At 40.1% G+C, this 14,757-nt stretch overlaps 2 protein-coding genes across 5 annotated transcripts; both read left to right on the plus strand.

The window, feature by feature from the left end:
• Positions 1-245: 245 nt before the first annotated feature.
• slbp2 (stem-loop binding protein 2) lies at positions 246-3,160 on the plus strand. 2 transcript variants are annotated; one of them, XM_055180718.2, is made up of 8 exons: positions 246-404; positions 510-629; positions 707-772; positions 861-944; positions 1,036-1,182; positions 1,294-1,461; positions 2,316-2,472; positions 2,549-3,160. In XM_055180718.2, exons 1-8 carry the CDS (start codon positions 358-360, stop codon positions 2,723-2,725), a joined length of 966 nt encoding a protein of 321 aa, XP_055036693.1. In that variant the 5' UTR covers positions 246-357; the 3' UTR covers positions 2,726-3,160. The 2 variants fall into 2 exon arrangements, with proteins under 2 accessions (XP_055036693.1, XP_055036694.1); XM_055180719.2 differs by having other exon boundaries at positions 250-404; positions 513-629.
• A 1,478-nt stretch (positions 3,161-4,638) lies between these two features.
• Positions 4,639-13,832, plus strand: fam53c (family with sequence similarity 53 member C). 3 transcript variants are annotated; one of them, XM_055180365.2, is made up of 5 exons: positions 4,639-4,765; positions 10,980-11,187; positions 11,302-11,359; positions 11,709-12,553; positions 12,641-13,832. In XM_055180365.2, exons 3-5 carry the CDS (start codon positions 11,353-11,355, stop codon positions 12,911-12,913), a joined length of 1,125 nt encoding a protein of 374 aa, XP_055036340.1. In that variant the 5' UTR covers positions 4,639-4,765; positions 10,980-11,187; positions 11,302-11,352; the 3' UTR covers positions 12,914-13,832. The 3 variants fall into 3 exon arrangements, with proteins under 3 accessions (XP_055036340.1, XP_055036341.1, XP_055036339.1); XM_055180366.2 differs by lacking the exon at positions 4,639-4,765 and adding an exon at positions 4,788-5,255 and having other exon boundaries at positions 11,337-11,359; XM_055180364.2 differs by lacking the exon at positions 4,639-4,765 and adding an exon at positions 4,791-5,255.
• The last annotated feature ends 925 nt before the right edge of the window (positions 13,833-14,757 follow it).

Genomic DNA, 14,757 nt, shown 5'->3' on the forward strand with positions numbered 1-14,757 from the left:
TTTTCAGAGATTGTAAATATATACCGCCACCTACTGCGTTAGGATTTATTTCATTTCACGTCCATGTATAACAACAAAAATGTAGTTGGAATTAATTTATTATATTCTTATATGTAGCCCTGTACTATGTAAATAGTGTATAATAATAATAATAATGATAATAATAGTAACGTGATTCAATTAGTATTTTATGTCTCTGTCTGTACAATGTAAGCGTGTAAAATAATATTGTCATACACGATCATACACACCTGATTGGTTGCATTACCTCTCATTAGCCACGCCCCCTGTCTCACCTGTGGCTGATAAAAAGAGTTGTCACTCGCAGCTCGTTGTGTGGCTGTAGCCAAAATCAGCATGACAGCACGGATAGAAAGCCTACTTCAAAGCCCATTAGAGACGCGGTCTGTATATATTTCTAAATTTCCAAGACTTTATTAAATCTTTAAATGTGCATTTGCTTAAATTTTTTGTGATGCTACAAGTGATCTGTCTTGTTGTTGTTGTAGTAGAGGTCTACCTCTTCACCTGTGGTCAACAGATTCAAAGACTAAAACACATTCTCACCCATGTAGCCCAGAGCCATGGCTTCTTCCAGGGTGCAGTTCAGTGTATGATAGTCTTGTAAGGTAATAATCTCTCCCATCAAGTCACAATATGTAAGAAAGTAAAAACTGTCTAATAGTTTGATCGTTTGAACTCCTAGCTGCTCTAAAACGCCACAGTCAACTTCACAGAATGGAGAAAAGACCTCTGTTCAGAAGTCTCGCAGGTCTTTTTTTATTCATTATTAATCATTACAATAGTTTGGGGTAAGCCATGAGTTTGTTTTAAGTGATTTGGCTGTATTGGCTCTTCAGGTCCTCAATTCTTGAGAGGTGCATCTTGAAAATATCTACAGCTAATGTTGCTGTTGGAACAGAGGACCTAGATGGGATCAAAAGGTCTGATATTGTGGCATTACGTTTTTTTTTCAATGTGTTTTTGAATCATTGGCTTGTTGAAGCAACATAAACAATAAAACTTGTTTTGTAGGTCACCATCAGGGCTTCAGTGGTGTTCTCACAATGCTGACGCATCACAATTTGAGACTAATGATGCAGTTTTGAAGCGCAGACAAAAGCAGATTCAGTATGGAAAAAACACCTGTGGTTACCAGAGCTATGTGCAGCAGGTCCCAAAGTGAGAATCGTCATTACATTCTTTTCTTTGACTGTTGGACCAGTTTTATTTCTGTTTATCTGATTGCAATAAAAGGCAGCTTTGTGACGCTTTCTGTCCCTAATGGTTTAGGCGTCTACGGGTTCCTGGGGTTCATCCTTCCACTCCCAATAAATACCGCAAATATAGCCGCAGATCTTGGGATATGCAAGTCAGGCTCTGGCGCAGAGCACTCCATGCATGGGACCCACCATCTGCCTCCCAGAAAGACATGGAGGGCCAAGACCCAGTTGATCAACTGTAAGCGTTCAACAATGAAATTTGATGTTGTAAAGAGACTTTAAAGGGATTGTTCACTCAAAAATTCTGTCATTTACATTAACCTGTATACATTTATTTGTTCTGATGAACACAAAGAATGATATTGTGAAATATACTGTATTTGTAACCACACTCTAAAAATGGCTAGGTTATTTTTGACCCATACTGGGTAAATATTGGACAGAACACGTGCTGGGTTAAAAATGACCCAATGTTGGGTTGTTATGCATCCATGGGGTATAATAACCCAGTAGTTGGGATAAAATAACCCAGCAGTTGGGTACATTTTTAACCCAGCATGTGTTCTGTCCAATATTTACCCATTATGGGTCAAAAATAACTCAGCCATTTTTAGAGCGCAAACTGACCAAAAGCCCCATTTACTTCCATAGTTTTCATTTTTCCTATTATGGAAGTGAATGGTGCTTTTGATCAGTTTGGTTACAAAAATTGCTCAAAAATCTTCCTTTGTGATTTGTAACAAAGTGACATTTGACATTTTCATTTTTGGGTAAACCATCCCTTTAGTGTAATATTTTAATGATGTTTAAGTGAGGAGCACGGTCATGTAATCCAACCAATCAGAGTAAAGAGGTGTCTATATTGGCCTTACTTCTCCTCTGTCCCATGACAGTTTTTGCAGCATCCCTCCTCCACCCCATCGCCTCACTCTCAGCTAGTACATCTATCCCAGTTAAAGAGGGAGGAGTCCTCTGCATTTGGGCTAAAATTCTGAACTCCGAGCCCTCCCCTCGGACAGCACGCCAACTATGCTTTATCTCATTCTCTATTGATTACATGTTAATGCTAAACTCGTAAAATCCCTCTCACAGGCAGACCCTGCTTGACAAAATGAATACGGAGTTGGGTGAAGGTGGAGATAAGGAGGGAGTGAAGTGGGAAACGGCACTAGACTCCAGCACTTCCATAATTTCTCAACCTATGGAGTTATCAAGCGACAGTCCCTGGCTGTCGTTCAGCTCTTCTCAAGTCAGTAAACCTAAATATTGTGTCTGTGTTCTTATGGCACTGTAGTTGATTTCATTGCTTATTGAAATTCATCCAGGTTGATGTCCCATGCCACCAGAGCCAAACCTCTCAGCCTGGATTGGGCTATACCTTCAACAGTCACCTATCAGCACAGGAGAATGTTCTAGGATGGTTGCGATTTCTCCTTGAGACTAACCAAAACTGGAACCAAGCACCTTTGCTGCATGAAGAGCCTTTCTGGAGATTTACGTAGTGTACTGTCAAATTATTTGAATGGTATCCACAAATCATGTGCAATCGTTTTTTTTGTCCAGCAGTGTTAGATGTTCTGAGAAATATTACACTTTGATCACTATGGTCATCTAGTTTTGTAAGTTATTTAATTTTATGTAGTTTGGCATCAGTGTATCCTCTTCAGATAAGTGTTATTGTGCACTTGCACGTAATTGTAATCGTTACTTTGTTTTTCACTCTTCAGTTTTCAATTCTTCACCCTCTTACCTTTTTAAAAGACACGTGTTCAAGTCATGATTTGTTGGGTTCTTGACACTTTCCTTTCTCCTGTTTCCCGTTTTCTTCACATCACTGTTTTTCTAAAAACAGACGACGTTTAGACTTTTTATTTTTATGTGTGTATGTTGATCTCTAATAATGGAAAGCAAGTTAATAAAGATGTGGACTGGCTATACATGAATCTGTTTTTTTTTAGTGTGGTAGTTGGCTACAATATAAATGCTTAATGTCTAGTCTGAATTTGCATGACCCTGCCCAATGGAAAGGGTTTGCATGTTAATGCTGTTGAAGGCTTTCACAGTGCTTAACACACAGTACTAGTACTAAAGTTTAACTAGTGCACTGGCAAACAATTAAAGATTCAGGAAACCAATTTAAAGAGGAGAGGTCTGTATGACTGCTGTATTTGCTTACCTTCTGATAATTCTTGAAGGATTGAGCACATTATGCTTATGTTAAATTTGTTATTTAAAAAATGAACGAAAATATAAGTCATTACATGATTGTCTCTCAATGCTTTCAGTATATAAGTGTAGGATTCTTAAGATTTTTGTACGACAAAGTAAAACTTAAAGGTTTGGCCTCTGGAATAGGTGAGGTGTGCTGAAAATGTATACCCCCAGTTTCACAGACAAGGCTTAAGGATAGTTCTAGACTAAAACACATGTTTGAGCTCAACTGAAAAGAACTTGACAGATCTTAAAATATACCAATGCCATTGATTTGTCTCAAGATGCACACCAATATCATCCTTTGCTAGGGGATGTTTATAAAAGATGCTTAATTTAACAAAGGCCTAGCCCTGGCTTTAGCTAAGCCAAAAATGGTATTTTTGAAATATAGTGTTGGGGAAAGTTACTTTTAAAAGTAATGCATTACAATATTAAGTTAATCCCTAATTAAGTTACTTTTCATGGAAAGTAATGCTTACTTTAATTTTAAGTTACTTTTGCGTTACTTTTTCATACTTGGCTGAGACTTGATCTCTTTCAGGCCTTGTGGGTGTTTTTTATGATCACAAAAATGTCAAGCTCTGGCCTGCCATCTCTGTTTCTGACTCAAACTGTTCTTGCTCAGGCGCACAGAGTGCGTAATTCTACATTAATGTGTTCAGTTTAATTCAGTACATTATTTTTTTTTTAAATTGAATTAAACTGAAAAGTAACCAGCATTACTTTAAAAAAAGTAACTCAAATATTAATGTGTACATTTATAAAGTAATGCGTTACTTTACTCGTTACTTCAGAAAAGTAATATTATTACGTAATGCGGGTTACTTCTAATACACCCAACACCGTTGAAATATGCAGATCCTTGAAATTGTGACCCTGTCTGAGAAATCCAGGCTAAAGTCTCACAAACCTTCCTTAGTCAAAGATTTTAAAGTTATACTTTCTTTCACAGAATAGATCTTTACACCTTACAACGAATTAAAGGTTTATTGTGCCGCCTTCTGTACTTTATTTGTATTAATATCAATATTGTTTTTGTTTATTTTTATAGTGTCTCTTATAGTTTGTTTTTGCATTTTTGTTTTTCAAAAGTGCTTCTGTAACTGATAAACTCCCACAACATTTTGTTGCCCTTCAACTCGTGAAATCAATCGTTTAATAACCCTGTTCATAAATCTGTAAGCTCGTGATGAGTTTATATCGCGAGTAAAGTTCAAACAAAACCCGTGGAAACCCCCGTTTTAAACTGCACTACAATTCCCATGATTCCGAGTGCGTCGTATTATCTCGGGATCGGCTCAGTCCACAGAGAGTCGAGTGCACTCACGGTATTTGACACCTCCATTTTTAATACCGTCAATTTCAGCATCTTATCATAATGGCTCTTAACCACTAAACATTGTGTGTCTCTGCACACATTTGCTTAAAGACGATTATAAAAACCCGAGACAGCCCTGAATGTTATTTACAAATGCCTCCATAGAAGGGGCGCACTTATTTCCCTAGTGGGCGACGTTGAGAAGGCAGTCTGTATCGACCAAGCGTGCAATTGCAGACCAGTCTTCAATTTCTACACGGTCCTTTAAATCGTTTATATAGGTGTTAGCGTACGATCCGATGTTTTATTTAAACGTTATGTTTTTGTTAAGCAGAACAGTCCGGAGCTGAATACAGATATATTGCCAGGCCAAAGCGACGGCAGTTTATTAGACAGCAAGCCGACCTGCTTTAGCTCGTTGTATCGAGTCGCCTGAATCTCTCGGTCTCGGGCAACATTTACGGCCTGGGGTTTTGTCGACTGCTCTCATTTAAAAGAAGGTAAGCCGGTATCGTCGAAAATCATAATAGCATCCTCATTTAAACGTGGTGTTATTCATGTAATTTATAGTTTCCATGCAGTCCGCCTCATTGTAGCTTAACATAGAAATCGGTTCATGGGTCAAGTCAGAATTGCATTTCCTTAATATGTCTATACAAATCAACAGCTCACACTGATATGTGGTAATTCAGGTTTGCACACTGGTTAATAGGTAATTCTAGATGTAACCAACAGCCATTATAAACCTTTATTTCTGTAGTGGGCCTGTTTACTGCTCGACGTTAGCTGTAGCCCGGTCGGCTGTTCCTGATTGGCTTGTCGTGTAGACTGTTATTTTTATTCATCATGGAAAATAATTCGCGTTTTATGAAATTGTTAATATTGAATACGAGTACGATTTGTTGAGTCATATCACAACTAGGAAGTGAAATGATGCAAAAAGAAAGCGGTCGGTACGCAGAATGAGCTGTAATGTTAGATAGAAACGATATCAAACCGCTTACTGCTCGCTAATGTTGACCGACACTTATTTATAGTCGCAGTTCATTTGCATGCCTTTGACTTGTAAAAATCAATATACACTTAATGTGTGTGCATACTCAGAATGGCCGAACTTGGCTAATGCCCCGTGTAAATCTTACACACACGCTTCTGTGTAACCCGGTGGCCTACTCCGACCTTCAAGGCTTTTTATTTTATTTTTGTGTCGATGCGATCGTGAAATGTGTTGTTATTATCTATGTAAACCATTTGAAGACGAATGATATTATGCTACATGTTACGCTTAATGTGCTTATAATGGAGATGACAGGCAGGCTTATACTCCCCTCCCCCTCCGCCGCCTCCATCAGCCTCTACCGCTCATTGCGTTACCAAGGCAACGGCGGAACCGAACCCGAATTTACTCGTGACCACCCATGCTACGTCACTACTAGCGACGTTTTGTAGCTCTAGTCGACATATGTGCAGTCGGCTTTATTACATTCAAAGACGTGTACGTTTGGTAATGTCTGCTATGTGCACTGCACACTTATTAGTGTACACAGTCTAACACGTTAAGGGATGTGACCGCAAACACGTGCGTTGGCGATTGTGTTTAGCGTGTAAGCGAAGGCACTTGTGTTTGTAATGTCTGTTGTGTAAGTAAACACAGGCTGTAGAGATTGTGTTTGTAATGGTTAGCAAGCAAGCACTGCACAGGCAAATAAAACAAGTGTTTGCAATGCTTAGTGTGCGCGCGCGTAAGCACAGGTAGTGGAGATTGTGTTTGTAATGCTCAGTGTGTAAGTGCAGGCAAATGAGAATTTGTTTGAAATGTTAAGAGATTGTGTTGTATGCATGTGTGAGCACAGGCTGTGGAGATTGTGTGTGTAACGCTTTGTGTGTGTGTGTATTTGAGCACAGGCAGTAGTAACTGTGTTTGTAATGCTTAGTTTGTAAGCACAAACAGAGCAGAACGTGTTTGTAATTCTTAGTGTGTAAGCACAAGTAGTGGAGATTGTGTTTATGTTTAGCAAGCAAGCAAGCACAGGCAGGGAAGGTTGTGTTTATTATGCTTACTAAGCACAGGCATTAGAGAATGTGTATGTAATGCTTAGTATGTAAGCACAGGCAGGAAGGGTGTGTTTGTAATGCTTGGCGTGTATGTAAGCACAAGCAGGGGAGATTTGTAGGAGTTCCCACAGTGGCTTCAGGCCAGTGAAACAGCTTGTTTCTTGACTGTGCAGCTTTCTCAATCACCTATCACTGAGTCGTCCCTATTCATGTGTGTGGTAATGGGTGACCACTAACATACTGAGCCAATTCGCTTACAGTCTTAGCAGAGGCTTGAAAGGCAAGGATACATAGCCTCTCACCCAAAACTCCTCACTTTCTCTAATTAAACCTTTAATCAAATAATTCTTCAAATGTGAAAAATTTAACTGTTCCAGACGAACAAAAACACAGAACTTGGGTAAACAGCAGGGTACATGCCTGCACCAGTCAAGAATGATGCTTAACATAACTCTTCGAATACATACCAAGTACATTGTGACTACATGTTTTATTCCTATATTGATATATTAAAGTGGAAATTGATTTGATTGGGTAGCTGTCTAATGGTTATATTTCACATATCACATCACCCAAATTGTTGACTTTAGTAAGTTATCATTTAAAAGAAATAAAAAGGTATGTGCAGGACAACTTTTTTTGTATCTATGTATCAGTTGAGTATTTTGAAGCATAATGTTTCTGGTGTTGTTTTGATGGCACTTCAAATACATGCAGTTCAGTCAGCTGAAATTATGGGGTTGTTGCATTTTAATAGTGCAATGTCAGCAATGTGCATTAAGGGCTTATTAATCAAAGGGAATTTTATATATTGTATACTGCAGGCAATTCATAGTTAATAAAGACACTTCCCATGTCTGCTTTATAGAGATGATTATAAGCCTGCTTTTATTTTTATTATAAACATTTTATGTAACCTACATGTTTTAATACATGACCCATACTGTCTTGAGCTAACATAAGGCAAGGCAAGTTTATTTGTATAGCACATTTCATACACAGAGGTAATTCAAAGTGCTTTATAGAGATGAGGAAAAAATCTGTAGAAACCAACAATAGACATTTAAAATTACAATAAAAACAAAGATGTATGCGAATTTAAAATACAATTAAAAGAAAATAAATGTGATTTTAAAGCAACACTATGTATTTTTCATGTAAGATTGACTTCTGCCTCCCCCATGTGGTTGAAAAGCGCAACAGTGCCTGGCATCAGACACTCTTCTGCAGGCTGGGGGAGAGGCGGGGCCGTGCGCTCTACCCGACCATGCGACTTTCAGATTTTGCTTGTAGCAGCTAGGAGGCTGCTCAGGTTGCAGCAGCAGTAGAATTCGTCCAGTTAAGAGTTGTTCTATCACTGAAATAATTTTAGAGACATTATTTAAAGGTCGAAAAACTACATAGTGTAGCTTTAATAAAAACGGCTTAAAATGTGTTAAAAAGGATTAAACGGGAGTAAAAGTGACTGGAATTAAAAAGTGCAGTCAGTGTGAAGCAGCACAGTGCTCATTCAATAAATGCAGAGTAAAACAGTTTTTAATCTAGATTTAAAAGTGTTTACTGTTGAAGCACATCTGATCTCTTCTGGAAGCTGATTCCAGCTACAGGTGGCATAATAGTTAAATGCTGATGCACCTTGTTTTGACTGAACCCTTGGTCTTTCTAAATGACCTGATTCTAATGATCTGAGTAATCTTTTAGGTTTATATTCAATTAGCAAATCTGTCATGTATTCTGGTCCTAAGCCATGAAGTGATTTATAAACGCGTAATAATACGTTAAGATCTATTCTTAATGTAACTGGAAGCCAGTGTAAGTACCTGAGGATTGGAGTGATGTGCTCATATGTTTTGGTCAGAATTCTGGCAGCAGCGTTCTGTATGAGCTGCAGCTGTCTAATGGTGCTTTTCCATTGCATAGTATCCCACGTTTTTGTTTGGGTCAGGTCGGGTCAGCTTACTTTTGAGGGCTTTTCCACTGGGTGCAGTACGTAGTACCCAATCCTTTTTAGTACCACCTCGGTTGAGGTTCCAAGCTGATACCAAAACGTGACGCGAAAACACTGTAGATCACTGATTGGTCTGAGAGAATCGTCATTACCAGCGTCATTGCTATAATGTAAAAGATTAGCTTTACCTTCATGCTAGCTTGCGCTGTCTTGAGTAAACCTATTGTCATCTGTGTTTTGCTGTAAGTTCCCAAACTCTTTTAGTGATGAAAAACATCCACGGTTGAGAATCAGGAACACCATAACAGTTTTTTTCCAGACTTGCAGTTTGTGGCGGCACATTCGCACGTCCGCATATATGCATAAATGCAACTTAAATGAAGCTTAGCGGAGCGCGTCAACTGACGCCACATGTGTTTGTACAGAAACTGTCATGAGACAGAGGTAGTGATAAACGCGATGTGCAAACATCTATTTGTGGTGGTCAACTTGAATTTTGTGGCGGACTGAGATATAAATGAATGTACGGGAATGTTCAACGACGCTCTCACTTGTATGATGTCACAGCAGTAGGCAGCGCAAATATAACGACGCGCCTATAATCCCTCCCACTCCTCAGTGTTACCAAACTCGATGGAAAAGCTAACCACGCCAAAGTGAGGTAACTGACCCGACCCAAACTACACTAAACAGTGGGGTACTATGCAATGGAAAAGCGCTATAATGGTCTTTTTGGGGATCCCAGTAAGGAGTCCATTGCAATAATCCACCCTGCTGGTGATGAAAGCATGAACAAGTCCTGTCTTGAGACAAAACATCTACATTTCTGAGATGGTAGTAAGCTGATTTGCTTTTTGCTTTCACATGACTACTGAAATTAAGGTCAGTCTCTAAGATTACACCCAGATTTCTGACTTTATTTTATTACCTTCAGAGTCAAGGTATGTGTTAACCTTGAGAATTTCATCTTTATTTCCAAATACAATTACAAAAACTCTTTTATTCGTTTAACTGGAAGAAGTCAGTTGCACCCAACTGTTAATTTTATCAGTGCACTTTCATAGAGAGTCAATGGGTCTGTAGTCATTGGGTGACAGGGCTAAGTGTATCTGGGTGTCATCTGCATAGCTGTGGTAAGCAATCATTATTTGACCAAGTGGGAGCATAAACAAATGAAACCGAAGTGGTGCAAGAATAGAGCCCTGTGGGACTCCACATGTCATGGATGTCCACAGAGATTTATGGTTACCTATGTTTACATAGTAACCTCTCCCTTTTAGGTATGACTTAAACCATTCAGGACCATCCCAGAGAGCCCTACCCAGTTTTCCAGTCTATGTAAGAGTATTGTGTGATCTAACATGTCAATTTGTAGTTTGAGCACTATGCTGAACTGCCAGTAGTTAAATCAAAAGATAAAAGCGAAAGAGTGCAACGAAAAGCGTCCGAACAGAAGCCAATCAGACATTCTAAAATACTATATTGTGCTCTGCATAGGCATGGGCCGGTTACCGGTTTCAAGATATACCGAGGTTTTAAACAGTCAGGGTTTCAAAACCACTAAAATGTTTCCAAGGTATGAGATGTGTTTATACAAAATTCATTAAATCATTAAGTCATGTGATTCATTTGATGTTTACTTTTAATATACATTACAAAATTTTATATAGTTTTGGAAAGCATATTATTATTCAAAGGCTTTATTTTTACCTAGCATTTGAAAAAAAACCACATTTTAGTTGCAATGGCAATACCGCAACACCATGAAACCGTGGTATTTTTTCTAAAGGTTATCATACTGCCAGAATCTTATAACGGCCCATGTCTAGCTCTGCATAATATATGATATGCAATATTTTAAATTTGCAATATATAAATGTAAGTATATTATATGCACTTTTAGCAATAATGAAGTCAGTCTCAATAGAGGGTGTCACATGAGACTTTCTAAAAAAAAAAACTGTTGTCATGTGTACCTTTATTTTAGTGTCTAGTTTAAAAAAAGCCAAATCAAATTTCCTTGGATCTTAAAGATAAAATGAAAGATTCCATTTCCATTTCACATTTTTTTTACGTCAGTAATAAATGCTGAGTTTAGTTATAAACGGAAAAGCTAAACAAAACCAAATACCCCACCGAGCACAAATAGACTTCATGGAAATGTATGATTTCATCCTGTTTATTTTTGCTGGTATTAATTACGTTTCGGATGTGCTCACAGGTAAAGGACGTCATCATGGTTCCTGAGTGAAACTTGGCAAGCGTGCGCTGGATGTTGGTGAACGCAACTGTGCTTCATTTTTATCTAGTGCACATCAGCCACTTTCCCCACCTTTCCTTCCTCCTTCAATTTGCCATGCCATGGTTTCGTTAAATGTTAAACAACAGCGTTGTCCCAACATCAACAACGACCACTGGACAGCAAACTGGTAAAACTTGTGTTTTGGAACTTTAACCTACACGATGATTTGGGATGTGCAGACTCGGTCAATAAATCTATTTGACTGCTAATGCATTTCATCTGCATTTCATCTGTTTTGCAGTCTCAACTTCATTGTAAGAGCCCAGAACTCAGCAGGCCCACAGATGGATTGATGCCTGGTGAGTATTTAAAGAACACAACTTGACATGTATGCAATCTGTTATGTATACTGCTCGCAATTATTTAAAAACAAGCCTTGTCACATTTAAAATATTGCACATTTAAGTAAGACTCAGCGTTTGTAGCCTTCCTGTAGTTATTTAAGAGTGTTTCGAACACTGAAGCAGTTTACACCACTCTCCCCTGCCTAAAGTATTTCGGTTTGCAACATTTTGAGCATGTCATGCCACAGCATTTTAATTCGATTAAAGTGTGCACTGTCCAAAACTTTACTTTTATTGTTTTTATAGTTGCACGTTCATTCCTTTCTAAACTGAACACAGTCATATCTCTCTGTTTGTCTTTTAGAAAGCAGTTACTGGCAGCTCTGCTCTCCTTCAAAGCCCAGCCAGCAGGGGGCGCTCAGCTCCAGCTTCCCCCCCGGCCCAGTGCCACTGGGACCTCCAGAAAGCCACCTTCCGGAGGGGGATGCCTTGAACCGTCCGCTCGCCCCTAGCACCTCTGTGACGGACCTGTCTTTTCCCGGGCCACCCCCTCCCCCCCCGCCACCCCCGAAACGCCACTGTCGATCGCTGTCGGTACCAGAGGACCTTTCACGCTGCCGGTACACCTGGCGGCCGAGCGCCTCCAAGGTCTGGACGCCAGTGAATCGCCGATGCCACAGTGGAGGGGGCGCGGGGGGGCCATGTCCGTTACGTGCCCCCAGCTCCTCTCTAAATTCCTCGCTGCACTCTTCTTCCAGTCCCACCTTTTTCAGCCTGGCCCTCTCCCCGGATTCTCCATTGCCGTGGAATTTCCCTTGGGATCCGAGTGACGCCGCCGGAGGCGGAGCCTGTTGCTGCTTCTTCCCCTCTCCGTCCTCGTGCTCCTCCTCTCCTTCACCGCTTCATCCGCCGCCACCCCCTCAGCGTCGTTTTTCTCTCTCCCCCGTGCTCATCCGCGAGGCCGCCGCACAGTTCCTGCCGCCGCCTCCGGTGCCACCGCAAATCGCATCCCACCCTCCGGTGGTTCCCGCCTCACCCTCGTCCGCCTGCAGTACTCCATCTTCAGTTCGCCGTGCTCTTCCTCCTCAACTTCCACGGTGTCATTCTCAGCCCTGTGACCTGCTTCTCCTTAAACCTGGCCTGAAGCGTCGCAGGGACCCGGACAGACCATGCGCACGGCCTGTGCTAGATTTTGCCAAAATGACGCAGGTAAGGCTTTGCGTAATTTTTTAATCAGTAGTTAATCCTTATTTTTGTCTTAAAAACGTTGTAACCCAGCTTTATTTTTCTTTATAGACTCGAAGCACAGACCCTCTCAGTTATATGGAACGTGGCAGACTGGCCTGCGGTGGGGACGTCTGTATGGGCCTCGAGCCTTTCTTTGGAGATTTCCGAGGCTCGTGTTCACCAGCTGAAGGTCTGGGAAGGACGAGTATTGGGCCGTTGAGCGAAAGCGATGAGGAGGAGGAGAGGGAGGAGGAAGACCACGAGGAGCGTGAGGGGGGGCAAACGAGCGTGTTTGAAAGGGATTGTACTGAACTGGATATCACCCTCATTGAGGAGAACTGAAGGTTTGGTATTCCCCCTCACCTACACCGCCAGCATATTCAACCCTCTATCCACCACCTGCTACTTTACACTGGCAGGCCTCTCAGGAACCCAGCCGGCCCTAAACGGGGCCCGCAGGCGTAAAAGCCCATTAATGCCGACTACTATCATATGCAGGCAGTCACGGACGCTGACCATCGACATTGTACATTCCAGAATCAGTTGCTGAGACATTCTGACGGATGCAGATGTACTGGAGAAACCAGCATGGAGTTTTCTGTGTATCGGACGAACTCTTAAATTCATCCTTAAACTGACATGCTGGAGCTGGAGGCGAACTGGTCTCCACGTTCCTGCTTCTTTCTTTTTGCGTCTTTCCTCTCGAATCGTTTTGATAGTAAGAAAAGACTTTCACGGATGATGGTTATAAATATCAGTGTTTTGTTTCGGTTAAAATATAAAAAGGGCAGTATAACACAGCAGTATTTTACTCTGCAGACCTTTATACTTCCTGACGAAGGTCCATCTGATTTAAACATAAGCCTTAAGATGCCTGTTTTTTTTCTTCCTCTTAATCAAAAGATTCCTCAAGGAAATGAATTGTGTACTGTAGCTGTTGTTCTGTTTTTATTTCTGCAGTCTCTCTCTCTTTATTTTTTAATCTGTACAATGCATTCCTCTGAAATTGAAATGTGTATACATTTATTAATGCACTGTATTTGGGACATTTAGAAAGAAGCAAAATGAACGCAACCACTGTATTCTGAAGGCACATTGTTTTACTGTATTGTACAGCGAGTATTTGTTCAAATAAGTTGTGTAAAGATGGTAGCTTGAAGGTCGGAGACAGGCTATTTCTGTCATTTAGAGATTTTTTTTATTGTATGTGTGATGAAAATTCAGACTCAGTTTATGTAAAAATAAAGTTTATTTGAAATTATTTTACAGGTAGTGGAAATGAACGTTGTTTAAATGCTAGAAAGACTGAGATGAAAGCTTAAAATGTATGTAGTGTGATGAAAAAATGTCTGAGTACTTCCATTCTGTTGGACTGGCAATTTTTATTATTTAAAATACGAATTGAGGGAATGTTTTTGCCTACGATTTACTTTTTCCTTTGCTGTGTTTTGTTTTATACAATTGCAGGTTAAAATGATTTCTTATTTCACTAGTACACAGATGCTTATATTCCTTGTATATTTAAAAAGAGGCTGGAAAATCAACACGTGAACCAGATTTAACATCTAAATCTGATCAGAAATAAGGTGATGAGGTGTGTGCATTTAAAGGGACACTCCGCTTTTTTGTATAGGCTTGTTTTTCAGCTTAAGCAGTTGAGTTTTATCATTTTGGAATCCTTTCAGCTGATACCACTTTTAGCATAGTTTGGCACGGTCCATTGGATCTGATTGGACCATTAGCATCGAGCTAGAAATAGGCAAGGAGTTTCAATATTTTATAACTCTTCTGTAGTTACATCGTGTACTAAAACCGACGGAAAATTAAAAGTTGTGATTTTCTATGCCGATGTGGCTAGGAACTATACTCTCATTTTGGCGTAATAATCAAGGACTTTGCTGCCGTAACATGGCTGCAGCAGGCGCAATGATATTACACAGTGCCCGAAAATAGTCCCCTGCTATTAAAAGTTACAAAGGGAACTATTTTTGGGTACTGCGTAATATCACAACTACAGAAGAGTTAAGTTATAAATAGGAAAAATATTGAAACTCTTTGGTCGTGTTTGAGCGCGTTGCTAATGGTCTAGTCAGATTCGGTGAATTGTGCTGGGCTATGCTAAAAGTGGTACCGCCAGACTCTGAGATTGCCTGTATGGATTCCAAAATGGTAAAACTCAATTGTTT

Source organism: Misgurnus anguillicaudatus, chromosome 9 (assembly GCF_027580225.2).
Source record: "Misgurnus anguillicaudatus chromosome 9, ASM2758022v2, whole genome shotgun sequence".
Lineage (NCBI taxonomy): Eukaryota > Metazoa > Chordata > Actinopteri > Cypriniformes > Cobitidae > Misgurnus > Misgurnus anguillicaudatus.